The following is a 25845-nucleotide window of genomic DNA, read 5'->3' on the forward strand; positions in this document are numbered from 1 at the left end:
GACAGCCGACCCAAACTGGCCAGAGGGATGTTCCATACCATAGGATGTCATGCTTAGTATATAAGCTGGGGGAAGTTGGCTGGGGGGGGGGGCAGATCAGATCACTGCTCAGGGACTGGCTGGGCATTGGTCGGTGGGTGGTGAGCAATTGCATTGTGCATCACTTGTCTTCCTTGGGTTTTATTTCCCTTTTTTTTTTTCTTGTTGTTGTTATCTCCCTTTTCATACAATTATTATAATTCTTATTAGTAGTATTAGTATTATTTTATTTTATTTTATTTTATTTTATTTTATTTCAATTATTAATCTCAACCTACAAGTTTCACTTTTTTCGATTCTCCTTCCTGTCCCACTGAGGGAGGAGCGAGTAAGCAGCTGTGTGGTGCTCAGTTACCAGCTGGGATTAAACCACAACACGGATACATATGTAAGGTATGTTTAGATTACCAGTTAAATGCATATTTTTTAAGAGCTTTTATGGGATGTGCGAAATATGCTGAAGCAGGAAAATAAACAACTGTGCAATGTAACAAGTGTTCTTACTGTTTCTTTATTAGTTTAAAGGAACCTGAAGCTAATAACAATCTGCCTCTTACAGTTCAGAGCAAAGCTACTGATATACAGCTGCTTACTTTGCATTGGCTTCCCTTGGGAAGTTGTTGAGAACAGTTACATACAGTACAAAATTAAATTTTTCACACTTAATACAGCATGTAAATTAACAAACTTCAAACATGATGTGTAAGCGAAGGAATCTCTAGAGTCTACAGTATTCATGGGTTAACTTGTTTTCCTATACATTTTTTCTTTTTTTTACAAGTCTTCTCCAACATTGTCAGATCTGTATTCTTAACAGTGACAAATGGTTACAAAAAGTCTCAACTCAGACATGCTACAAAAATCAAATCATAACTGAATAATTGTCTGACTAGCATTAAACTTTTGTGCTTAATGAGGTTTAATTAAGAATATATGCACAGGAGAACACTATGTTAATTTTTTTACTTGTTCGTGTCCTATAGAAGTAAAAGGATACCACGCAGAAGCTGAAACCTGCCTGGCATTGTTTTGTCTTGATTAACATTCAGCACATTAAACAGGTTAGATCTATGGCTACATGCCATACCAAGACCCTGACATCTTCCAATTCCAGATCAACAGTGTCTTGCAAAGGTTCATTTTGTACCAGCACCCTAATTCAGCACATTCTGAGAGTTAAAACTTCTCTTCGGAAGAGGCAGTAATGGACTGCTAGAAATGTACTATCATGCAACATACAGCTTCAGCTGAAACTTTTGAATTGTGGAATTAAATTGAAACAATGCTTTCAGTTTGGCAGCAGCATATCTGACCAAGACTAAAGGGATGCTGAAGTCAATAAAATTCTATAAAATAATCTTCATGCACAGAATGGTACTTTTGAATGATCTCATGCAAACAGTGAAGTTCATGAATTGCAACGGGTAGAAAGACGAGCTGAGCAAAGAAAAGATGCATTCACAATGAGACTTGAGGCAGACAAATTATTAGTCGGAAGGCATTTTATGCAGTAATTTTAATACTTAAAAAAGGTAATAACTTTAAAAGCCCTCTACTTCACATTTTAGATAAGAGCTCTCACTTCTGTAAATATTAATCAGTATCTCTAGAGTAAACCCCTTATTATACTGAGTTGAAAGAAACACAAGTCAGTTGAACTGCTCTTCTGGGAGATGCTTGAGGGAGTGTAGTCAAATTTCTGCTTCACTTACAAATCTTCAAGTGAGGATGTTACTCATTCAGACTCTGTATTTTGCTTTGCCATGATCATTGATAACACATATGTGCTGAAAAAAATGTAACACCAATTGCAACAGTATAGTTGATTACATTATTTATTATTAAATTGTTCAGAAATACTTTCGCTTGACCAATCTAGTGATCTTGTAATTACCCCTTCCTTTGCAGAGACCTGGAATTGAATTCTGATTTCACTTTCTAGCTACAGCAAGTTTTTCCACTTGCAATTCCCAGCTTTGAGGTCCACCCCTGGGAGTACCACAGGAAGCAAAGGCCACGGCTTGCACCTTTGTTCCATCATTATGTCACTGAGAAAAGGGGCAGGCAACACAGCAGTAAAAGTCCAAAGCTGTCTGAACTGTAGCTGTGTTTCACTTTTTACTGCTGTCTCTGCATGTACTGGGAATGGTGGACCTGTGAAGTCCTAGGCTGACAGAAGATGGAAGTGTAGCAGAGCTATGACTTCTGCTCTTAAGGGGAAGAGATGGGAAGGAACCATTCACAGCGCTGAGCAGGGACTCCTTTGGATTATGTGAGGCTTTGCAGGGAGTTCTACACTCACTGAAAGGATCCCAACCGTGACATTAAGGACCCAGGGAGGAGACAAATTATGGGGTCTTTAAGACATCCTGGAAAAGTAAAATAGTGATTTTTTAAAATGTTTTTTAAAAAAACTTACATTTAGATCTCTGAAGTGCTCGTTGTAGTCTAAGGCATAGCCTACCACAAATAAATCTGGAATTTCAAATCCGTAATCTGTATTGAGACAAATAATAACCACCATCAATACAAGATCAGTGGCAATTATATAGCCCTTAAATTCATGTGTTGGTTCTCTGACAAGCAAACTATAGATATATGTAGTCAGTTCAGTTATGTTACTTTTGACTCTGAGACATCCAGGTCAGCAGTAGCCCTATAGACAGTTCCTGCTCAGACTATTTGTGACAGGCATGTGAATAGTCAGTGGAGAGTAGGAGAGTTGTGTACAATTATCAGTGGCACAGCAGACACATTGCGGAAGGAAGCCAAAACCAGAGCTAAAAATCTCTGCCTACGTTTGGAAGCTCCACTGGTATACGTGTGTGATACAACTGTCCAGTATCACACTAATGATGAAAAAAAAGTATAATTTTAATTCAGAAGTAACTTTCAGAGGTTTATGTATTTTCTTCTGAGAGTAGAAAAAACTATTTTACGTATTATGCTATCAAACATGTCAAATGCTTCTCAAATTAAAGCCCCAACCTCATGAAGACTCATGAACGTGCTTAACAAAGTAAATGCATACAGTGCAGCTGAATCATACAACTCACACGCTTCAGGCTAAGCACAGGCATGTATCTTTTTGAGTGTGAAGTTTTGTGCAGTATCAGCACTATATAAAACAAGTTAGACTCTTTCCGTATTGTTCACTAAGTTACTAGAGAAAAACACAACCTTATGGACACAAAAATAGGTCAGCATAAAAATTTTACAGGTATTCAAGTAAGGAATTTATTCCATTGTTAAAAACTGTGGGTAATAGACACTTTGGAAACATAAGTTCAGGTAAGTGAGGAAATGACACAGCACTGTCAGTGATTTATAGGAGTGATCTCTGATGTTTTATAGAATTCATCACAGTATGAATAAACAAGGATAAAACCTCTTTCATTTTACAAGTTATTACATAAAAATATGAAGCTACCCTTCATGAAGTAATTGTATTGTATTTTTTATATGTTGAACATTAGTGAATCCAGTCAAATGCATACTTTAATATACTGGATTAAATTCTAAATGTTAAAAATACCACTGCATAAAAAGTTGTACAACAAAATGTTTGTGTCACAGTTCAGATTATTGGGCTAAAACTTTTGCTTCATAAAGTTTCCCTCTCTCCCACATTCCAAACCAAGACCCTTCATGCTGACTCCTGGTACTTATCTGCCTACTCTCCTTCTACCCTCCTCCCCAGCTCAGCTGACCAGAGCGTTCTTCAGCAGCAAATACTGGTCAGTCTCTTCTAGATGGATCTGTTCTTTTTACTATTTAGCCATACGCCTGTTATTACATTATTTATTCTAATAAGTCTAAAATGACAATAGCTTAGTGTAGCTCCATTTACAGCTTCATCATAGCACAGTACAAGTACCAATAATTCAGAGAGAAGTGGTGCTGGTGTGGCACAAACAGAGCAGCAGAAGGAACTTTAAAAAGCTCAATTTATCTTTTGCTTTTTGGGGAGTGGGATTTAATTATAATATCATTGTTTAACCTTTAAACAAAAATACTTTTCAAAAAATAATATAAAATCTTATTCTGTTACAAACATGTAAAACTTGTGAATAACTAGGTCACAATAAAACACCTTTCATGTTCAGGTGGAATCCTGCAGCTCCTCCAAAGAGATGCAATGAGGAAGGAAAAAGAAGAAATGGACTTTCTTTTCTATAGAGTTTGTCAGAGAAAGAAGAGAAAACACTCACCCTTCATGGGTAACATTAAATCTTTTCATAAATTCCTTTTAAAGTTAGTAGTCTGCAGAAAACATCAGACTATAAGGAGGCTAGGCTTTCCAAACCACAATTACACAAATTCTTCCATTGCATCCCATAGTCCCATGGACAACTGATATTTTACAATGCTTCTAGCAGTCCATACAATGACATGAAAGGCACGTGGTAGAATAATGGTAACTTCTTGTACTGTCAAGTACAGATTTTTCACAACAACACTTACAATCTGGTCTGTACCCATCAGGCCGAGATGTTCTTTTCACCAACAAACTGTAATTAAAAACAAAGTAAAACCCATGTAAATCTAGATATTTACCTGAATACATGCATAAAAACTATTCCCTTTATCAAAAAACTTCCGAGCCATGTGAATCACTGTTCTCGTTCTGCTTCTCCTCCTGACAACGCCCTGATGGCAGGGAAGAGATGGGTGTGTTCCCCTTCAAAGTCCATCAGTGCCAGTCTGGAAATGGCTGAAGGGTCATTGCCACTGCAGAACAATACAAAAGCATTTCCTCTCCTCTCCTTCACCCTCCTCTTAGTGACTCAGGCAGCTCCTCTGAAGAGCTCCCCATGCAATACTGCAGCATCGAATTAAAGCAGGGAACCTCCACTGGAAAATGTGTTGGGCTAGACTAATTAATTACTAAGTTTTGTGATCGTTTTACTCACCTTGCCACTTTAATCATTTTTGGCTTGTATTTTTCTATATTATTAAGCAGAACCTTCATAGTCCTTCCAGTTCCAACAATATCCTTACAAAACATGAAAAACAGAATAAGCAAAACAAAGGAAAGCTGAAAAGAGGAAATCTGAACAATGATTGAGCAGTTCCACCTTCTTATTTTGTAGAAATGATGTATTTTTCCCAGTGTATTGTGAGCCACATTCAAAAAACGTTGTAATTGAGCTCACACTCGTTGAAGCAAGCACTTTTTACTCATAAAATCATCAGTTAAAGGACTGTCTACTTCCTCTTGAAAATAGCTATGTTTCTAGTACTTGAAGTGCAACACAAGACTGGAGATGACTTTACTGGGCACTGAAAGGAAGCAGGGATCAGACTTTTCATATTATGCTCAAGACCACAGTATGTCAACATGTCTCCATGCCAGGGCTAAATCTGCTGTATTTGTTGTTTTATTAGTCCAGTACAAATGAGTATTCTCCAGAGCTGCTGTACTCAACCTGATCAGAATGATATCAGTAGATACCTGGCTACAAAACTGACCATTGCATGGACAGCAGCTGTTGATTCTGAACCCTGGGGGTGTGGATTTTTCATTAGCAACTCCTTGTCTCTGATTCTCAGCATTAACAGAATTTGCCGTGGATATTTTTCATTTCTGTTACAGCAGTTAGCATTAGCAAATATGGAGCTCCTAGCAGTTATTCAGGCAAGCAGCCATCTCTGTAGCTGATGACTTTTTTCCCTCCTTTGCTAACAAAAGACATTCCAACATTTATATATTTCCTCCATTACACTGTCCAGCTTACTTCCCGCACAAGCAGACTGGGCTGAAATGCCAGTCAGATCCTGATGTGCTCTCTAACCATCCCAGTTGCTTCTCCAACATTTTAAAGGAGAATCACCTACATTAATTGAGAGAATTTGCAGCACCAGTGAGGTGACACATTCTTTTCCTCTACAACTGAACACTGTTGATTTATATCAGCAACATATCTGTGATGGGCGCTCCCCAGGGGACACTGCAGGATGTAGTGCTGATGAGCAGGAGTCACAGGGACTTGAGAGAAGGACTGACATTCTCTACCAGCATGTGAGCAGCCCTGAAGTTGTAAAGCATGTGCAGGGCAATGCTATTATTTCAAAGTCATGCAACTGAGAAGCGCAGGGCATCATTGCAGTTGATTCATTGTCCTCCAAGGAACAGAACAATTTGCAGAACAGGAGTTGATGAAACCACAGAAAGAACAAATCAAATGACACAGAAACAAAGACTCCTGGGTATCACAAGGCAGAGTACAAATTAGAGTGGCAGCAGTGTAGTTTGATTTGTCATGCAGTTGCAAAAAGCCTGAGAGGTCATTAAGCAAATCAACTCCTCTCCTTCTTCACCACCTCCCAGCCAAAGAAGTGTAAACACACACGGGTTTTAGAAAAGGAACACACAGTCACGGCTTGACTATGTGACTTTATCTAAGTACAATATGACATAAGCACCTGACTTACCTCCACGATTAGAACATTCTGAAAGAAACAAACAAAAAGAAATACAATTACACAATATTCACAAACTAAAAGAAACAAATGCTTGAAAAAGTGAAATGAAGATAGACAGATCCATGTGCATACATACAACATGGTAGGATGCAAGGAGTTTCCTGTTTCATTTTTGTGCCCTGAAAAAGAGCCAGCCATAAGAGCAAGCCCTGCAGTCAGGGGCTACGACTTTATTCAGCTCTGCCTAGATTATCCTCTTTGTGCAAGAACGGATGTAGCTTCGGAAAATGAAATTAGATGGAAGAAATCCAAATGGGATGAGCTTCACTTCACTCCAGTGCGTCTAGCCGTGTACTACAGTGTACCTTACAGTTCACTAAAATACTATTTCCAATGTTAATATGAGACTACGTCAATATTACTCTGAAATAAATGCTTTTGCCCCCCCTCCCCTCGCTCCCCCCGAAACCTCATAGTAAAGGATTACAGGCCAAATTGTACCACCCATTCTCATACTCTGAAGCACCCTCTTTCTCTTCAAATACTGCTGCTGAAATCAGTAGTATTATTTGAAGAGAAGGCGAGCGGTCCAGGCAAGAGCAGTGATGTCAAGCCTTATGACAGCATGAACACACAGGCTGATCTTTTTGCTGAAATGGTTTATCACTGACCAGGAATCACAATATCTAAGGTGACTTCTGTTCTTCTATTAAAAGCAATAACAAGAAGTAGCGTTCTTATTAGAAGAAATAAAAATCTATTTACTAGTGTGCATTATCATATGCATGTTCAAAAGGAACAATCTTGCATTAAGACCTACTTTCTGAGGTGAAACCTGCAATAGCAAGAGGAAAGTTATTTCACAAATACCTGTATCTGTCTATCTATGTATACATCCTACATGCATGTGCACATTGTATGTCCTGCAAAACCTTGAGACAGATAGTTTCATATCCATGCAGTATTCACCAGACTAGCTTACATTTCACTTCCTATTAGGCTTGTTGGCTTTGCTACACACATAGCGTGGAGACTGTCTAACTTCCTTTTCCATCACAGAATCCCAAGGTTGAAGTTCTGAGAAAGAGTCAAACACCATGGAGAAGGAGTGTGTGAAGGGAGTGTGCTGATAAACAGCACACCTTTGACAGTTTCATTAACTGGTATGTAAATCTTTTTTTAATCTTCAAAACAGAAATTATTAATATAGATTATCCATATTTATATTTATACTGCAGTTCCTCCTAACAATCACAGTGCTTGGTAGGGAGACACAGCATGCTTCATGCATCAACCACTGCAGAAACATGTTACCACACACTGTATTATACCTGGATGCTTCTGAAATGGCAAAACACTTGGTAAAGGTGTGGAGGGAACTCCCGGTAGTAGTTCAGCAGATGTCAGCAATGGAGATATCACTCAAGAAAGCCACTAATTTAGACTGAGCTCCAACGGAAAGTGTATTAATCTTGGAGGGTGGCTCCTTTTTGGTGTTTTCATAACAGGTTTCACTGGTGGTTATCCTGCTTGGCACTCCTGACTTTCAACCTCTCAGTTGCTGACACAAACAACTCTGGATCTGAAAGACCTAGTCCTGTGGAGGTAAAAAGTCAAAGGCCTCTTAACAACAAAAGTCCAAAGACACCCTGCCTCTAGAAATTTCTTCCTTCAAGAAAGAATGGAAGCATGTCATGTCAGTCCTCTACATAAGATGAAGAGACCAAAACCATGTTCAGGAGAAGCTTATGACAGGTGTGCAGAGACACATTTTCTTGAAGGAAGCCATTTGGATCCCAAAAGGGTTTGGCTCTCATCTGTCTTCCCGGATGAAGTCATAACTAGGAAAAACACTTCCAAAGACTAGTCCAGGACACCTGGGTCTGAGGCATAAGCAAATCACTTGATTCAGCCAGACGACACCTGAAGATTATGTGCAGGAGTAATGGCTTAACCATCCCCCAGGGAACTTGCACAACTGGTGATATATGTAAATATTTACATGTGTATATATACACACACACACATATATATGATAAAGGGAGAGAGCAGAAGAGTTGACAAGGAAAGAACCTCACCAGAACTAAAGATGGAAATGAACTCCTTTACTGACCAGCAAACAGCCCAGAATGACTGCAAGTGGCACTTGGTAGTAGAGGCTGACCTGATATCAGCCTGACATCCTGACCCATTCTGCCAGTTTCGTGCATCTCTTGCTGCTCTTCATACTGTTGACAAGAACTTTCCTACAAGAACTTTCCTTTTCCAAAGGAAAAGCACAGATCTTCTAGTGACAAGATCTATCCAGCAGCTGTGGCATGAGATGGGACATACCAAAACTGACATGGCAGTGCTTATCATCAGGTGAGCTCATGGTGACGAGGCAGATCTGAGGTCAAGCTGGGATGTCAATCCACAGGTTGGGATCAGGTACAGTGAGAGTAACCATGACCAAACACAGCCCACTGATCTCCAGGAAGGTCCATAGTGATAAGACAGGTCCGAGGTCAAACTGGGAAGTCAGTCTGTGAGTTAGGGTCTGGATCAACATCTGTAGCAACGTACGGGCATGGCTGTAGGTGAGCTGAAGATCAGTACCCATACAGCATAGCTCAGGCATGGACTAAAAGGCCAGGGTTGAGCTGAACTGGGGCTCCTGTGCCCACAGGTGACACAGGTCATGACCATTAAGGCCTATTAGTGCACACAGGGCTGTGACAGACTGAGAGAAAAGCATAGTCCTGAGACATTTAATTGATAGACAAATATGTTTCTTTGCTACCACAGCTGCTTCAACTATCCTATCATGAGCAGCAATAGGGATTCTCTTGCTTACAAGTAGAAATCACAAAATTAGACAGAACGAGGGGACAGCAGCCTCCCTGGCCATGGAATTGGGATTAAACCAATAGGGAAGAGCAGACTTCACTAATTAACTTGTGAGAAAATAATCATAGACATTAACAGAAAATGGGGCTGAGGAGACCATGAAGGGTCATCAAGACTATTCTGTTGGCCCGAAGAACCAGCTTAAAACTATCCCTCACAGATATCTGATTTACCTGTTTTTGAGGACTTCAGAACTTCCCCAGGCAATGTGTCTCAGTGCCTCATAATCTAAGAGCAAAAATACAGTTAGAAAACTTCTGTTGTTATTTGACCTGAACTTGTTTTGCATTGGACATAGAAAAGGCTTTATTTTCTTCTCTTTTTAACTTCTTCTATATTTGAAAAGAAATGTATTTCCTCAGTTTCCTCTTCTTCAGATTAAACAACCCCTATTTATTCAACATTTTCTCACAAGCTATATTTTCTAGCTTTCTGATCATTCTTTCATTCTCCTCTGGAACCTGTCCAGTTGGTCAGAATCCTCCAGCTGTGGTACCCCAAACCAGAGAGAAGCCTTTTCCAGTGTTGAGAAGAATAAAAGAACCACTTTGTATGCTTTACAAGTAAACCTCCTTTCTATATATTCCAGTATTCCAGGTTCGCTGTAGTCTCATGTGCAACTTGTAATCCACCTATCGCCTCCACTTCAGAACTGTTGCTTAGTCAGTCTTTCCTTACTTGCGTTTATGCAAAAGATTACTTCTATATAAACAGAGAAGTTAGCATTCATCTTTATTGTCATTACATGTCATTCTTTGAACCAAATTCTTAAAATCATTTCTTAAGATTATAATACTACCTTGCAGTATTTTCCAGGTAGTATCACTAGCATTAAATGCTAATTCTGTCTTTTAAATAATGAATTAAATATTGTGTAGTCCCTTGAGAACATGCTTTAATGCATCCAGTCTGACAGTGAAGCATAATTAACTGTTTCTTGAGAACAGCTTTCCAACCAGTTATACATCCGTCTAATAGAAATTTAATCTTGTCTACATTTCCTTATCACAAATGACTCATATGAAGGTAAGAAGATTAACACAGATCCAGACATGCCTGAAGGGTTTGTCTGGCCACAAGAATGATAGTCACCTGCGCATGACTTCAGCTGAAGTGTAAGATCTCACATTTATTGACTAACTTGAGAAGGAAGGATATTTCAGGTGGACCCTGAAATCATCTGACCATCATTCTGTTATTTTTGCCTCTTCTCCTCAGAGTCAAGGCATCCCAACAGCTGCAAGTGAAATACATTGGGAGATTCGGTCCTTTGAAAGTCCTTTAGTCCTTTTAATCAGGCAGTTGTCTAGGTCAGGAAACACAGATTCTCTGTTTTATATTATGCACATTCTCATTATTTCCAAAACATTGATGAGGATTATCTGTGCTATGGAGAAATCCTGTATGTAAGGACTTCGTAGTGGAAAAACCACTATAAAATATTTAGATATGAAAACACGTTGTACATATAAATAAGCAGGAATCCTGATTGTTGAGAGCGACAAATTAATCCCTGTTTTGATTAGGCAGGGTTACTGTGACTAAAGTAATCACACTTAACTTTTGCTTATGACTGAAGGCATTCAGAATGGTTTGCCATCCTCTGGTACCAGAAACCATCTCCTACAAAACTACATGATGTGCTGGGAAACTGACTGTAACGCTGCCTATCCCCTACCTTTCTCCTGTTGAAGCAGGCTACTGATAGAAGGGGTCCAGAAAAGGGATGGCATTGCAGGGTACCAGAGAAACAACTGCCAAGAAATGTTTTGATACACGTAAGTATCCAAGTCTAGGTAGAGGTGGTGTGTAACTAAAACTGGTTGAAACAGATGAGCTTATCCTTGAGCAGATGGATAGAAGAAGGTAAAAGAAGAATGCCATGGATACAACAAATTGGTACATTATCAGTAATGTCACCATCATCCTAAATGCAAAGCTGGCTACCTCCAGCATATCTTGGGAAAGGTTAGTTACATGCAAGACCTTATTCAGCTTCACCATGAAATCCACCTGTGAGCTGGTGGGCAGGACACTAGTGAAACTCATCAGCTTGTGGTGCTACAGCAGTGACTGATAGCTGGACAAATGATAGGAAGCTAAAGGATGCTGAAGAATAAGATCTTTTTTTCAAGTATATGTGTTTGAAGCTCTTTACCACATAGATCAAGACTGTTTTGTCCTTTCAGATATATCTGGCAACTGCAGAGGAGGAAACCACATGAAAAGTAATCTGGCCTTCTGGCATGCATTTGATATTTTCTGTCTATTTTTGGAGCCTGGAGAAGAGGAAACAGGAATATTTACTGACATGTTGACTGGACTGAAGATAGCTTAATTTCTGAGTAAAGCCATCTTCACCAATACAATCTGTGAAGTATGTCCAGAAATCTAATAATGGTACTAATATATCTTACAGTGAGACACAGACAACAGTCAGTTTTTTAAAATACGCCCTGGAAAGATTTCTTATATAGTCCAAATACAGAAGGGGTAGTGGCTCAGCTCTCGGAGACTGAAACACTTTTCTACTGAGTTGTTGCAAAAGAATCAGTAGCTTTCACTGTTGATGGATCAGAGAGATGGTTGGGAGCTGAGAGATATGGACGGCTGTGATTCATCCTGTGTTTACAGCTGTTTCTACCAGGTAGCTGGCAGGAAGGAGAATCATAGAATCATAAAATATCTCAAGTTGGAAGGGACCTGTAAGGATCACCAAGTCCAACTCCCTGCTCCTTGCAGGACTACCTAAAACTAAACCATATGACTAAGAGCATCATCCAGACACTCACTGAACTCTGACAGGCTTGGTGCTATGACCACTTTCCTGGGGAGCCTGTTCCAGTGACCAACCACCCTCTCACTGAAGAACCTTTTCCTAATGTCCAATCTGAACTTCCCCTGATGCAGCTTCATTCCATTTCCTCATGTCTTGTTGCTGGTCACCAGAGAGAGGAGATCAGCACATCTCCCTCTGCTGCCCTCCTTGAGGAAGGTGTAGACTGAGATGAGGTCACCCCTCAGCCTTCTCTTCTTCAAGCTGAACAAACCAAATGACCTCAGCCGCTCCTCATATGTCTTGCCCTTGAGACCTTTCACCATCTTGGTAGCCCTCCTCTAGACATACTCTAACAGTTTGATGTCCTTCATGCACTGAGGTGCCCAAAACTGCACACAGTATGCACCAGTGCAGTGTAGAGTGGGACAACCACCTCCCTCAACCAGCTAGCTTCGCTGTGCTTGATGCATCCCAGGACGCGGTTGGCCCTTTTGGCTGCCAGGGCACACTGCTGACTCATATTCAACTTGCCATCAACCCAAACCCCCAGATCTCTTTCCATGGGGCTGCCCTCCAGCCTCTCGTCCCCCAATTTGTATGTATAAGCAGGATTGCCCCATCCCAGGCACAGAATCCTGCACTTGCTCTTGTTAAATTTCATACAGCTGGTGATTGCCCAGCTCTGTAGCCTATCCAGATCTCTCTGTAAGGCCTCTCTACCTTCAAGGGAGTCCACAGCTCCTCCTGGTTTAGTGTCACTGGCAAACTTACTTAATGTGCATTTGATTCCTGCATCCAGATCATTTACAAAAACATTAAAGAGCACTGGCCCTAAAATTGTACTCTGTATGTTTTTAAATGCAAAAGGGTGCTGTGAAGTTTAAAATTCTCCAGTTTTGAGTGATCAGGGTGCACACAACTTGTGACTCTGCACATGAACATTTGCACCAAGCAGAAATAATACTTGTGGTGTGAACTGTATCTACACCAAAATAAAATTTGTGCTCTCCTATCCTTTTTTAGACAGTAGTAGAAATGGTTCATAGCAGCATGTCTTGGCACATCTGGAAAAAGCAGGAGGTTTTTGACAATATTAGTACTACGTAAAACAAAGAAGAAATTATTTCTAATCCCTTCATTCCATGTGAATTTGCCTCTCATATTAAAGAGACGTATTTTCACTTTTATAATAAATTTCAATGTATCTGTGAATTTTAGAATTTTTAATAATGGACGGGAAACCTGCAAAAATTGAAAATCTGTAGTTTACTGCTTTTCAAAGCCACATGAGCTTATAAACAGCAAGTATGTAGGTTGTTATCATAATATATGTAAGAAAAATCCTGACTTGTAATAAGCTGAAAAATACTCTGGCACTGAGTCAATACATTTCTATTGTTCACCTTCCCACAGGTCAGTAATAAATGGAACAATGTCAGCTAACAAGACCAAGCAGAGTAAAGAGATCATGTATGCCTCCTGCCTGACAGTAGTAAGTGCTATGGAAACTATTTTTCACCTTCCTGGAAAAGAATAACATTTTTTTTTTTCTAGATTTTGATTTCATGTTCCATTTAGAAGACTGATTTCAAAGGAAAAATTGCTATGAAATAGCAGTGCTTTGAAAATAGCACTGAATAAGAGTTTGAGGGAAAGGCTGTCTTTGAATTAACATAAAATGTAGAATTTTAACAAGGTAAAATGCTAAGTTGCAAATTTAGAAAGGAAGAATACTTCCCAGAAAGCAGAAACTGTACTTAAGTAATCAAATAAAGAACCATACTTAATGCAATACTACAGCTAAGAGGACAAACATAGCCCTTGCATGTACAGCAAGAAAATCAGGTAGGTACACAAAGAGGCTATTTTCTCCTTAAATATTTCAGCATAAAATCTGTAGAATAGCATGCACACACTTTTTTTTTTAAAAAAAGCTGTTAAAAAAACAGAAAGAACTTAAGACTGAGAAAAGAAGAATGATTTGAGACCCGGAAAAAACACCTTACAGTGAAGTAAGGTTTGTAGCAGGAAGTAATAGCTTTTATTTAATTAACAGCTCAGTTCCCAGTGGGAGAACATTTTTCACAACAGAACTTTGACCTTGCAGCCCACAACCTCAAAGAGAGCACAAAATACCTTCAACAGCTGAGCCTGGGAACAAAAATTGAGAACTGCTGTATACACTAGAAATCATGGACTCAATAAATACTGGCTTTATGGCACATTATAACCTTCCACTACAGCTGACCTTCAACTCATTTATCAGTGTTCCACAGCTGATAATTTGCTCTCTTAGCTCAGAGGAATTCTTAACATTTTTATCATCTGCCCCTTTGGTCATAGGGCAGGTGATCATGTAGGGCAATCACTTTTTCTCCCAAATTGTCTGGTTACCACATTAGGTTAAAATTCAGAATTTCTCCCAATCTGTACTTAGCTTGAAGTTTGCTGATTCTGTCCAGACCAAGAGGATCCCCATGCTTGCAATTTTGTTTCTTCCAACTATATCAATTGCTTATTAATTTCCTGTTATTAATTCTACCTTCAAAACTTGACTCACTTACATCCTACAGAAAGCCAGTACTTTTCAGCAGGCTCCCAATGTATTAGTTTATCTAAAAGAGGCTTAAGTAACAACTGGATGATAGGCAAATATGCAACCATATGGCAATACAAATTTGATCATGGCAAGCTGCTCAATCTAGTAGGCAAAGATATTAAAAAAAGGCAACAGTGAAAGGCAAAAAGCTATCCAAATTAAGAAGACAAAATTAGGTTCACCATTTTAGCATCTGACTGTTGGTAAAACATGCCTGAAGTATGGAGGCTTCTCCATCAAGTCTTTAAATCAAAATAGTTGGTAGCTCAAAAGAGAAACTGTAGGCACAGTGAAGAAATTATCATTTTGGACCCTTCAATCTAAATTACCCAGAAGTTCAGATAAGAATAATGGTGCTTTTGGATCTTAAAATATAGGAATCTCTAGACAAAGCTCTGTTTGTGATCAGGCCAAATAACTGTACTGAAAAAAAAAAAAAAGGAAAATTAACCTTAATGTGGCAAGATATGCAGAAATTTTTAAGGAATCAATTCAGAAAGGCAGATTTACCTAAGTCTTGTAAAGCTCACTGAAGGTAAGCAGGTAGCAAGCTTAAAAGAAAGAACTTTTTCATGTGCTACTTAAATATGAAACTCCTTGCTATAGGATCTTGTGGGATCCTAGAGGCGCAACTGGAGTTACAAAGAGATTACACAGACATGTACAACAGTTCTAGCACTGGATGTACTCAAAATGATAGTCCAGATGTAACTTGGATTTTGGAAGTCTCTGTTCTTGCTGTGTTTCACATATCCTTTCCCTAATAAAATTCCTGTTGTCTGCTGCTGAAGACACGACACAAGCCTAGACAGACCTTTCACCTTGTTTAGTATGATGGTAATGGTGGTCTCACAAGTTGAGAAAATACATGGAAACTGCGAATAATGGAAATACTTTTATCTTCAAGTCCCCATTGGTGTCCTGTGTTCCTTCCTCTCTCCTTGAATAGAACTATTCTTAAACTATTTGGGGATACATGTAACATATTGTTGGTTATACCAGCTTATAAAGTATGCATGAATACACAGTTGCTGGAAAAGGTGAGTTCTATTAAACATCCAGTTCCACAGATGAAGGCATATTCGTAAAAAATACAAAAGACTAAAAAAAGATACAGCCCCTTTTTACCTATCTCTATTTCTTTTTTTTTGAGGGTGGAGGTGGAAGGCTACAAAATAGTGTATTTTCATTCCCTTTAGTTCAATTTCCACTCAGAAGTCCGCATTTTCAGTTAGATTATTTCTAAAGACACCTTCTTTTCATGTGTACTCCACATCATCAGAAATACATAATTTGATAATGTGATTCTTCAAACTGAATTGTTAACAGATTATCAGCTTACTTAGCACACCTGCAGTACTTGCTTTCTTAGTATTGTATTTGGGGAACCTCAGGTACTACTGGCTAAACAAGACATTTTATGACAACTTAAGTTAGGCTTAAAGAAGCAGTGCCATAGGGCTGAAGAATCATCAGCAAACAAAGGTTAAACAATAATGCATTGAGTTTCAGTGAAGAGGTCCAAAGGAAGCTACAAGGACTGCTGTTAGAAGTGAAATCATTTTACAGTATGGACAGGAATGAAATCCACATATACTAACACATCTAAGTAGGAGCTTTCCACAGGGTTCTAGAAAAGGTACTTTTCTGCTGGGCTGATCCACATCTTATGGCATTCCTGAAAGGACAGATATCATATCTCAAAAAAATTATTTTTTTAGACGCTCAATTTGGTCAGCATCAGCTGCTGATGGGAGCAACTTCATTAGTGTGTTAAGAGTCTACGTATATAGACCCCAGCTACTTAAAAGTGTGTAAAACTAGTTCAGTATCTCCAAGAGTTAACAGAGTGGGGGACATAATGAAGGGCATGATGATATGCTCTCACTGACATTTCGTTCTTAGAGAGCAGTGTGTTGAATGCTGTACCCGCACGTGTTCTGCTTGCAGCCATCTTTACAGCAAGCTTCTGTTGTGCATAAGAAGTATGGCAAATTACCATGATCAATCTAAAGGTAATGCAGGAATGGATCACATTCTCTTACTTGAAGGAAAAAGTATAATTTTCTGATCACCTGGAACTGGAAGAGGATTTTCTGGACACAGGCAAAATCAACAGAATTATGAACACCCGTGACATAGAAGCAGGTAGACAGTGGGTGAGCAGACCCCATGTGCAAAATGGGATAGGAAGGCTGGGAAGTTTTCTTTGTACTTTCCTTCCTCCAGAACAACAACAACAAAAAAGAAAATAATGATGAACAGTAGAACGGATTACCTAAGAAGTAAGTGCAAAGAAAGGTGATTGACTTTGGGGAAGAAAAAAATAGTGTCTTTTGCTGTGGAAAAAGCAGGTAAGGATGGCAACTGTCAGAAGAGTAGACAGTATCAAATCTAATTAAGAAAAAACACAGAACAACAAAAGTGACTAAAGATGGCAGTTAAGTAGAGGTACTGAAGATGTGGAATGCTTCAAGACACATAAAATCAACCTTTGAAAAGATGAAAAAGGCAAAGCTACACATCTGATAGGAATACAGTAAGATGTAGAGATGAGTGGGGGACATGACTGCTGAGGAATTGTATAGTTCATTTTCTATACCTTTACCATCATAAAAATAGTCTCTCATGTACATCATAAACTAAAGAGAATGCCATTATTTTTCTTGCAAATTTATGGGCATTATCCCAGAAAATAATGCATATTGAGAGAGAAAGTACAACATTAGTCAAGGCAGTGAATACTGAAGGAGGAAAAATAATACGTATAGAACCAACTGAACTCTGAGAAGCAAACTTGGAATGGTGAAGGAGAGGATAATATGTATTTTGAATCTAGAGAATAAAACTGTGTTACACAGCTGCCACATGTATCGTTTATTAAATACTGAAATGCTAACATATTTAGCAGAATGCTACAGAAACAGCTCCCAGAACTGTTGTGAGAACCTATGACATGCAGAGAAAATGATTCAGTAAAATAAGAGAAGAAATGAGAGGCACAAGGAAAGAAAGTGAGATTGCATTATGTTTCTGGAACAGCTTCCCATATGACAAGTGGGGCAAGAAAATGGTAGGCAGTGGATAAATAGATTTAGGTGAGACATATAAAGGAAGTTTGGAGATGTCATAGCACAAATCCTGCCAGAAGGAAGTGAGGAGTGCTGCATGGTGGATGTCTTCCTCTGAGTGAAACTTCTTTTTGATATGAGCTGATAAGTCATTTTAGGAGAGCATCAGAGTAGTGATGGAGTGCTCAAACTAACGCAATGAAGTGCAGAGAGAATACAAGACATCCACTTACCTTTTTTTCTTGATTGCTATTTACTACCTTCTACACTTCTCTGAAAATGCCAAAACCACTGGCTGTCAACAAGATGTACTTAATATGAACAAGGGGAATAGTCCTTCATAAAGAATGTAAGCATTGATCCATATTACAGACAGATGGAATATCAGAAATTCACTGGCTCCATAATTGTGTCATACTAACTACGTAACTGCTTTGTTTTAATTAGAAGTTCTTATCAACCTAACAAATAAGAATGATTAATTTTGTTCACATTCTATGTTACGTAGAAATAGTGATAATGACAAAAATATATGGATCTAATTTTGACATCAAATACATTATACAACTGTAACAAGTAAGTATTTAATTGCAAAATGATATAAACTCTAAGTTTATGATTTTGTCTACCTTGTCTCGTTTGCAAGGAGACAAGTCAAAGTGGAGCTTTTTTGAAAGGTTACAGGACACACTACATATGGAGTGATATACAGAATGAATCCTGTCAGTAGAGGCTTTGGACTACGTAACCAGCTCCAAAGCTCTGGGGACAAAATATACACACATAAAAGTGTAAGAGGTAAATGGCAGTGATAACTCACAACTCTGATACAGTTGAATCTACTGAAGTTTCTAGATGGTTTAAAATTTACTTTGTTTAAATGCCACAAATACTTTAAAATATGTTATGATTTTTTACAGTATTATACAGTATGATTAGAGTAGTAATACTAAACAAGGTTACATTATTTGTTCTTTCACCTCATCTGCATAAATGTTCACAGCCATCTTGCTTTGAAACAGTGCCTCTAGTTTTCTGGACAGTTATTAATTATCTCCCTATTTTCAAAATGTATTCCTCTTTACAAACATTAATAATTTTTACCCAGATGAGCATTTCAGCTTTAAAGTAACTGAAAACTAAGCAGCTTCTTAACTATGAAATCAGCTACTGAGAAATTTTATGCTCACCACTTACATCATTAAAGGAGAGATTTTGAAATTATATTTTTTTTGCATAGAAATGAACAGTTACAAAGCATTAGAGTTTTAAGCTGTATCAGGACTCATTCTTCAAGTACCTTTATTAATGATTTATACCATGGAAATCTTCATTCTTGCCTCTGTGACCTTCACAGAAGAAGAATTTCAAATTGTGGATGATTTTCTTCAGGTAACAGTTTGGGTCTGCCTGCTAACTCTCCTCTCTCAGAATATTCCTCCTTTTCATAGTTTGGGTGATTATACATTTTTCCCAGGCTTATAATATTTTTATGAACAAAAGCATATTGTAGGGAAGTACAGAGGAGATATTCTTCCTTCTGAAGAGCTATTATCCTTAACAGCCTCTTTTTAATTAGCTTTTAAAATTTTTTGCTGTCTTTAAGCTTTCTCAGAAAAAAACATTGTTATAGAACATTGTTATAGAACAGCATGTGCATGAATATACTCTGTAATCTTTTTTCCCAATAATAAGTAAGGCATGGAAGTGATTTAAGATTATAGGCTAGCTGAGGTTCCAGGTATTATTACTTAGTAAAGAGCACTTTAAGATAAAAATCTCAGAATCTTTTGCCTGCAGGTTTCAAAACTGTTTATGCTATTGATGCTTTTGAACTTCACAGAAACTTAATGGAACTTACATTCTGAAGCCATGCTGGCACTTCTGAAAGCACCTTCCATGATCATTAAGTCAATGGGACTTAACCTGGCATATTAATATTTCAATATAATTACAATGTTTTTTTTAATAAGTACTCCAAGCAGGCAGAAGAAGTACCCAGCTCACTTAAAAGCAGGGAAGTTGAATTCTATCAGTAAGTCTTCCACAAATTCACTCAGTGACTTAGAATGGTTACTAAAGCCAGCAGTTGTAAAAGCCAGCAGCTAAACTAAGGTACTAAAAAACACTTCAAGAAAAGATTTACATTGACTGTAGGAGGATCTGAATCAGTCTGCAAATGGCTGATTAGTAAAAAGTGCTGAATAGTTGCACTAATTGCTTAAGTCAACAACAGATGGAGGAGTTGGCATCTGTGGACATAAGGCCACTCCTTCATATATCCAACTTCAGATGTGTAAGTATGAACATTTGAGCTCAAGCTTTGCATCCCAGCTTTTCAATCAGTAAAACAAGTCTTAAGGAAACCCCATTCTCATGTGTTATAGTGAAAATGCTATTTAATTATTCATACATCAGCTGTGCCACAGACAACCACCCATACAAACAACAGCTGAACATGCCCTTTCAGCAAGTCAGCTCTCCTGGCAGTCCCAGCCCTCTCTTCCCACTCTGCTTCAGCCTCTCCACACCCAGCTTCCAGCACTGGACTCCCTTCCTGATCAGCAACTGCTTCGTTGCCGAACCAGCCCCTTCATGCCTACCCAAGATCCCAGCCTCCTTACCCAGCAATCTTAAACTATATTGCCATTCAGTCTTCTCCCCAAGTATCTTCTAGCCCCTCAACAGCCAATTTTATGTCCTGTTCCATACCTAGGAACAGGAGGGCCACGCCAATGAGAAAAAGGTCACCGGGTTTTTCAGTATAACAAAACAATTTACTTCACTTTTGGAAAGAGCAGAACTACTTGGGGCGAAATTTTCCTTCTCATACACACGTGGACACACACAAATACACTAAAGTCCTGCAAAAGAAAATAATGTTTTGCCCAGTGAATTAAATTATACTGGAAAGATTATATCTGGAAAATACATTAATAACTGAAACCATTGATGGAGAAAATTTGAGAAGACGGGGAAGCGGAGCTGGGCTGGGAAGCTTAGAAAGTGTTTGGACTATCTGGGAAAGAGACATGTTAGGTAAGATGAATAGATGCACTGCCAGTTCTGCCTGTGAGGTAGAGAAACATATGCAAAATCATCATAGGAAAACAGGTAGCTCCAGTGTTTGAATATAAGAAAGTAGCAAATGAATTAATATTTTCCAAGAACATGATTAATACTTTAGTGATCATTTGGAAACAAACACCCAGCATCAGTATTTAAAAGTGCAAATTGAGGACATACGTATCACTAAAACATTCTGAGTGTAACAGCATTTTTTTCATGGAAGTTCTAGTTGCATCAAGACCTATTTAATATTAATGAAATATTTAAAGTTAAGTTTTTCTCTTCTTTTTCTTGAGTGCTATAGTACAACAAAACAAATGAGTTTGCTAGTGCTACATTTGAGTGCTTTGAAGAAACTGATATTGTTTAGTGCCAGCTAATAAAAGAGTAACTGCACATACAGTACAAATAACAAGGTAAGTATTATTTTGACTTAATGCATAAGTAAAGAATCCATTTCTGACCATTTTCCACATAGACCATTTGCCTAATGAAATCAGCCTGCCTTCCTCTTCAACGCACTGCTTTGTATTACCATGGTTGGGTGAAAATAGCCTTTTCACTGACTCAAACCACTCTCATTACCACAATGTTCAAGCATAGAGCAAATTCAGTCATACAGGCAGCCTGATGTTGAAATAAAAAAAATCCCATTTGATTATCTGAGTGAAAGGTTCCACAACTGAACTTTGTACAGTAGGCAAAACTGTATTAAACTCCTCATGTGCTGAATTCAACAGGGACACTCAACGTGCAGTTTGCTTCCATGCATCCACCAAGGGAAGAAAAAACAAGGCTCCAAGACATAAACAAGCTCAGGGGACGCACTGCAGCACAAATTTTGCCCACAATCTCACTGATGATATGTGTATAACTATTGGGAAATCCCTACACTAGGATGGAGGGGCTACATTCTGACGTTTTTGGGCATCTGCAATCTGAAAGCAATGGCATTACAGCAATTTAACAGAGATCAATAAATTTCTTTGATTCCAATATTAGTACCTGACAGTCCATGTGCAAAATTATACATCTTTTCTCAAGTGTTTTTAGTGGATGTATTTTCTTTCTTAAATTTAAAATTAACAAACCTTCCCAGTCAGCTTTGAAAGATCATCTCCTCCCATTATCTGCATATCTTGCATAGACTGATCATTCTGAAAGAGGAAAGACAAAACTTTGAAATTGGATTTAACTGTATAAAATAGAAGTATAAACATTTTAACTTTTTTTGGATCTTTCACAGTCTTGGTTACCCGTATTTTCTAATGCTCGTTAGTATTAGTGTATGACAAAACCACGCTCTCACTTGTTCCTGTGGCTTCTCTCATCTCTTTGTTGTATTTAAGTGAACATCAAGCTCCAGGCTTTCCTGAACTAGAAAAAGTTGCCTCTTCCTTTTTAAAATAAATAATGTTCCCCTGCTTGCTATTTCGTAATATGACAAGTGTTGAGTGATGTGTTTGTCCCTTTCACAACAGGAAGACAGGAGCATCTCAAACCTTGACCAAACACCTGTAAGCACATTCTTTTTTTTGGAACAGTCTTTAGAAACACAGGCAAAATGTGCTTACAGCTGTCACTCACACAGAGAACTCAGCTATTTTTGAAGCAATTCACTCCGTATTTTTTTTGAGGGAAAAGTTTTGCAAAAATTATCACTTGTTATCAAGAATAGTTTCAGTGTGCCATACAGTTTCAAGAGTTTTGGTTTTGCTTTTTCAATTAACTCAAAGATAAAATCCCTGAGGTCAACTCCATAAAATAAAATACTGCTAGTCAGGTCAAACCACATGCAACAGAATAGTATGCTTTGATTTTCCTATTAGAAAAGGTATTTTTTAAAAAAAAGTCAGTAAAACTTTTTTTTTGATAGATTTGTTTTACAGATATTTCTATTTTAAATTCATTCTGATGGAAAATTCTCAACCAGCTCTAGTTCAAATTCATTATAAGCAGCACACAAAGTTAAGATCACATGCGGAAGACATACAGAAGCCCTACTTTTAAGGGAAAACAAAAGAGGCCTTAAAGAAGATAGCAAATTAAAAAATATACAGTCATGGCCAGGCTATATGAACTTTCCAGAGAAAGTAAGAGAAAAACTAAGTACAGTTTATGTGGTTTTTTTTTTTCCAAATTGTGCATGTGCTAATCTAATCTCCCTACACATAGGAAGAAAACGTTAGTCCAATTTTAATAATAGCTGCAGTACCACAACATGACACTATAGTTTACTAGTAACATCAGGAAGCTTTATCATTACAAACAGCTGACAAAAAAGCAATACTTGAATACTTTGCTTTTATTCCATAAATCCAGTGCTCTGAAGTCATATGTTTTTTCACAAATAAATAATGGGACAGCAGGACTTACAAGGTAGGTGAGGATTTACTGGGCTATGGGGTTTATAGCTCGTCTTCCTCCCCCCAAAAAGCAGCACCAGCAGAGGCAGCCCGCACATGCCGGCCATGCGGCACGGTTACAGCCGCGCGCCTCTGCAGGTGAAAACTGCATCTGCCCACACTCACAGCCAAGGTGGCAGAAGTCCGTGGCTTCCAAGGCACCTTTTCAGGCACTTGATCACAAGCAATCTGACAATCCCAGGAACTATTCGCGGTCCCCATGGGAATGGATTGTCTAAATTAATACAGCCTTCCTGAACAACTGTAAGTAAAGTTTGCAGAATTGCCCAGATGACAATTTCTCCACGTTTGCACACTGCAAACCCACCAATAGGCTCTTTTACTCAGCCTCCACTCCTCAAAAAACTCTCACACCACAGCTTTGTAAGAGGTCCTTAGCAGTCATTGCCTTAAAAGATGGGTTTTAGACCTGTCTTCGCCTTTTCTGCACTGGATCTAGGAGCTTTAGATCCTTTTTCATGCTGCTCTGATTTGTTTCCTGGGAAACAGAGCTAGAGCAGGAATGAAGGTTACATTCCATATGTTTTCTAATATAAGTTTCAACATTTCTCTTATTTTTGTAAAGGAAAACAGAAGGAAAAAAAACAAAGCAAGCAACTGATTGCTCAGAAGATTATTTTAAAACTAAATAAAAAGTGGAGATCATAGAAGGTTTTACATTCAGGCTTAAAAGCATGAGTCTTTTGTTGTACAGCAAGACAGGTCACTCTTCAAAAGCCAGGGACATATTCAGGTCAAAACTATAAAAAGCAGATAGTTTCTAATATGTATAATGGCATGTGCAACCAAGGCAGTGACAAAATATTTTTTCATTTCCAAATGAGAAAGACTGGAATTTCAGTAACAGCCAACACACAGGAATTACTGAAGGGGCAGTTTGCCTTTAGTTGCTAGTTGAAAAAGAGAGAGGAAAAAAGATAACAGTGAGGTGCAATGATTAATGAATTTATTTATGTTTAACTAAAAAAAAAATCTCTTTCAGCAGTTTTCACAGCAGCACTGTTTCCTTTGCATTTGGTATTTCTGGCTCCAGCTGAAAGGAAGATGCTGAAATAGCATCTTCCTTGCTGGCAAGCAGTTAAGCAAACACAAACGCCATTGAGAGCCGGGGGATCGGAGCATCCCGTCAATCTGCGTATTGACACATTGGCTGTTGTGACATAACTGCACACAATTATGAAAATCCTCGTGTTTTGACTGAAGAACAATCGCTGTCAGAGGACAGGGCTGAGTATTCACTGTGCCTAGAAACCATGTAGAAAAATGCAGCTCAGAACCCTCCAGCCAAGGTGCTTTCAAGAAATATAAAGAAACTACTTGCATCATGCAGTAGAGCAATTCTATTGCAAGAAAAATTCCAGATCATTGATTTTAATGCCATTTATAACTATCTCTACATTCACCAATTAATTTATATTGTAAAATACATACCTGCCAAACAGCAATACTCAATACCACGATGTCACATTACCATAATCATAATGTTCATATAGATAATGTGCACACTATGGTTGCCATAGGAATCTCTCAGTGCTTTTTTTCTGAGTTCTCAGTTTATAAGCTCAAAATAACACCGCACTAAATGTTAAGTATAAAGTACAATAAATGTCAGGAAAGGAAAAAATGGTACTGTTTCATTCAGTACCAATTACTGTCAATTCAGAACCGTTTGTTTAATTTTCATGGTCTCAAGTCATTCAGAGTCATTCATGCTTTTCTTTCCTTCGGGAATTGTTCCATACCTTGACAAAACTGATATGATTGAGTCTCCAGGACTTCTTATAAATTCAGAGACACGAATGAAAGGTTCGCTTTCCATCTCCCAAAGTTCCTCAATACTTGCTTCCTAACATCCCTAAACCCTATCAACGCTATTTTTGCTGTTAAATGCTTGACACTAAATATAATGTCCCAGAAAGAGACATATGAAAATCACTCTGTGTTTTGGTTAATGCAGCACAAAATTTATTGCAGCTGTTTCTAACAAGACATGATGCATTTTGTCGCATCCCAAGCTATATTTAATACTGCATTTCTGATTTTTTTCTGTGTGTAATAAATCTGCATTTTCCAGGATAAATCTCAGTTTCTTTGTTTTTGCTTGCTATGTTGTGCTTTTTCATCTGTTCATCTTTGTTTTATAATTTTACTTCATTCAGACCTTGTCAATACACATCTTCAGATCCTATGAATCCTCGATGAATGAAAGCAAGAATGTTGCTATTTCCACCTCTATTTCCCCTGGCATGCAAGATGAAACTTTGACTTTCTATGTTGATTGGAAGTATAGAAATTTAAATTCCACCTATACTAAGTCATGTCTTTTGAACTGCGTGGGGCACCAAATTATACATCTCTCTTAAATCTCCTGAGATCAACACTTGGACATAGTTCAAGTTACAAGTGAAATGAGTTGGGTGGTCTCAGGAAAATTTATTATAAACAGCATTGCTCATCTGAAAATTGCACCAAACTGTGAACATCTGTAACTCTTCTAAAGAAACTGAATCTGGAGTACATTAATACTGGGCTCAATGAAACAAAGAT

The 25845-nt window shown here is 38.2% G+C and overlaps 1 protein-coding gene across 3 annotated transcripts in view; it reads right to left on the minus strand.

Moving 5' to 3' along the window:
• Positions 1-527: 527 nt before the first annotated feature.
• PRTFDC1 (phosphoribosyl transferase domain containing 1) overlaps positions 528-25845 on the minus strand; it is a 50600-nt gene continuing 25282 nt past the window's right edge. Inside the window, exons 4-9 of one of the 3 annotated variants that reach the window (XM_068404728.1) lie at positions 21964-22029; positions 6475-6492; positions 4953-5035; positions 4504-4550; positions 2459-2535; positions 528-1826 (exon numbers count right to left, since the gene is read on the minus strand). In XM_068404728.1, the coding sequence (XP_068260829.1) occupies positions 1779-1826; positions 2459-2535; positions 4504-4550; positions 4953-5035; positions 6475-6492; positions 21964-22029 (339 nt within the window). In that variant the 3' untranslated portion in view covers positions 528-1778. Of the gene's footprint in view, positions 1827-1903; positions 2536-4503; positions 4551-4952; positions 5036-6474; positions 6493-21963; positions 22030-25845 lie in introns of those variants that run through there. The other 2 variants (XM_068404727.1, XM_068404729.1) reach the window with 2 other exon arrangements.

The sequence above is a fragment of the Nyctibius grandis genome, chromosome 7 (assembly GCF_013368605.1).
Source record: "Nyctibius grandis isolate bNycGra1 chromosome 7, bNycGra1.pri, whole genome shotgun sequence".
NCBI classification, from domain to species: domain Eukaryota; kingdom Metazoa; phylum Chordata; class Aves; order Nyctibiiformes; family Nyctibiidae; genus Nyctibius; species Nyctibius grandis.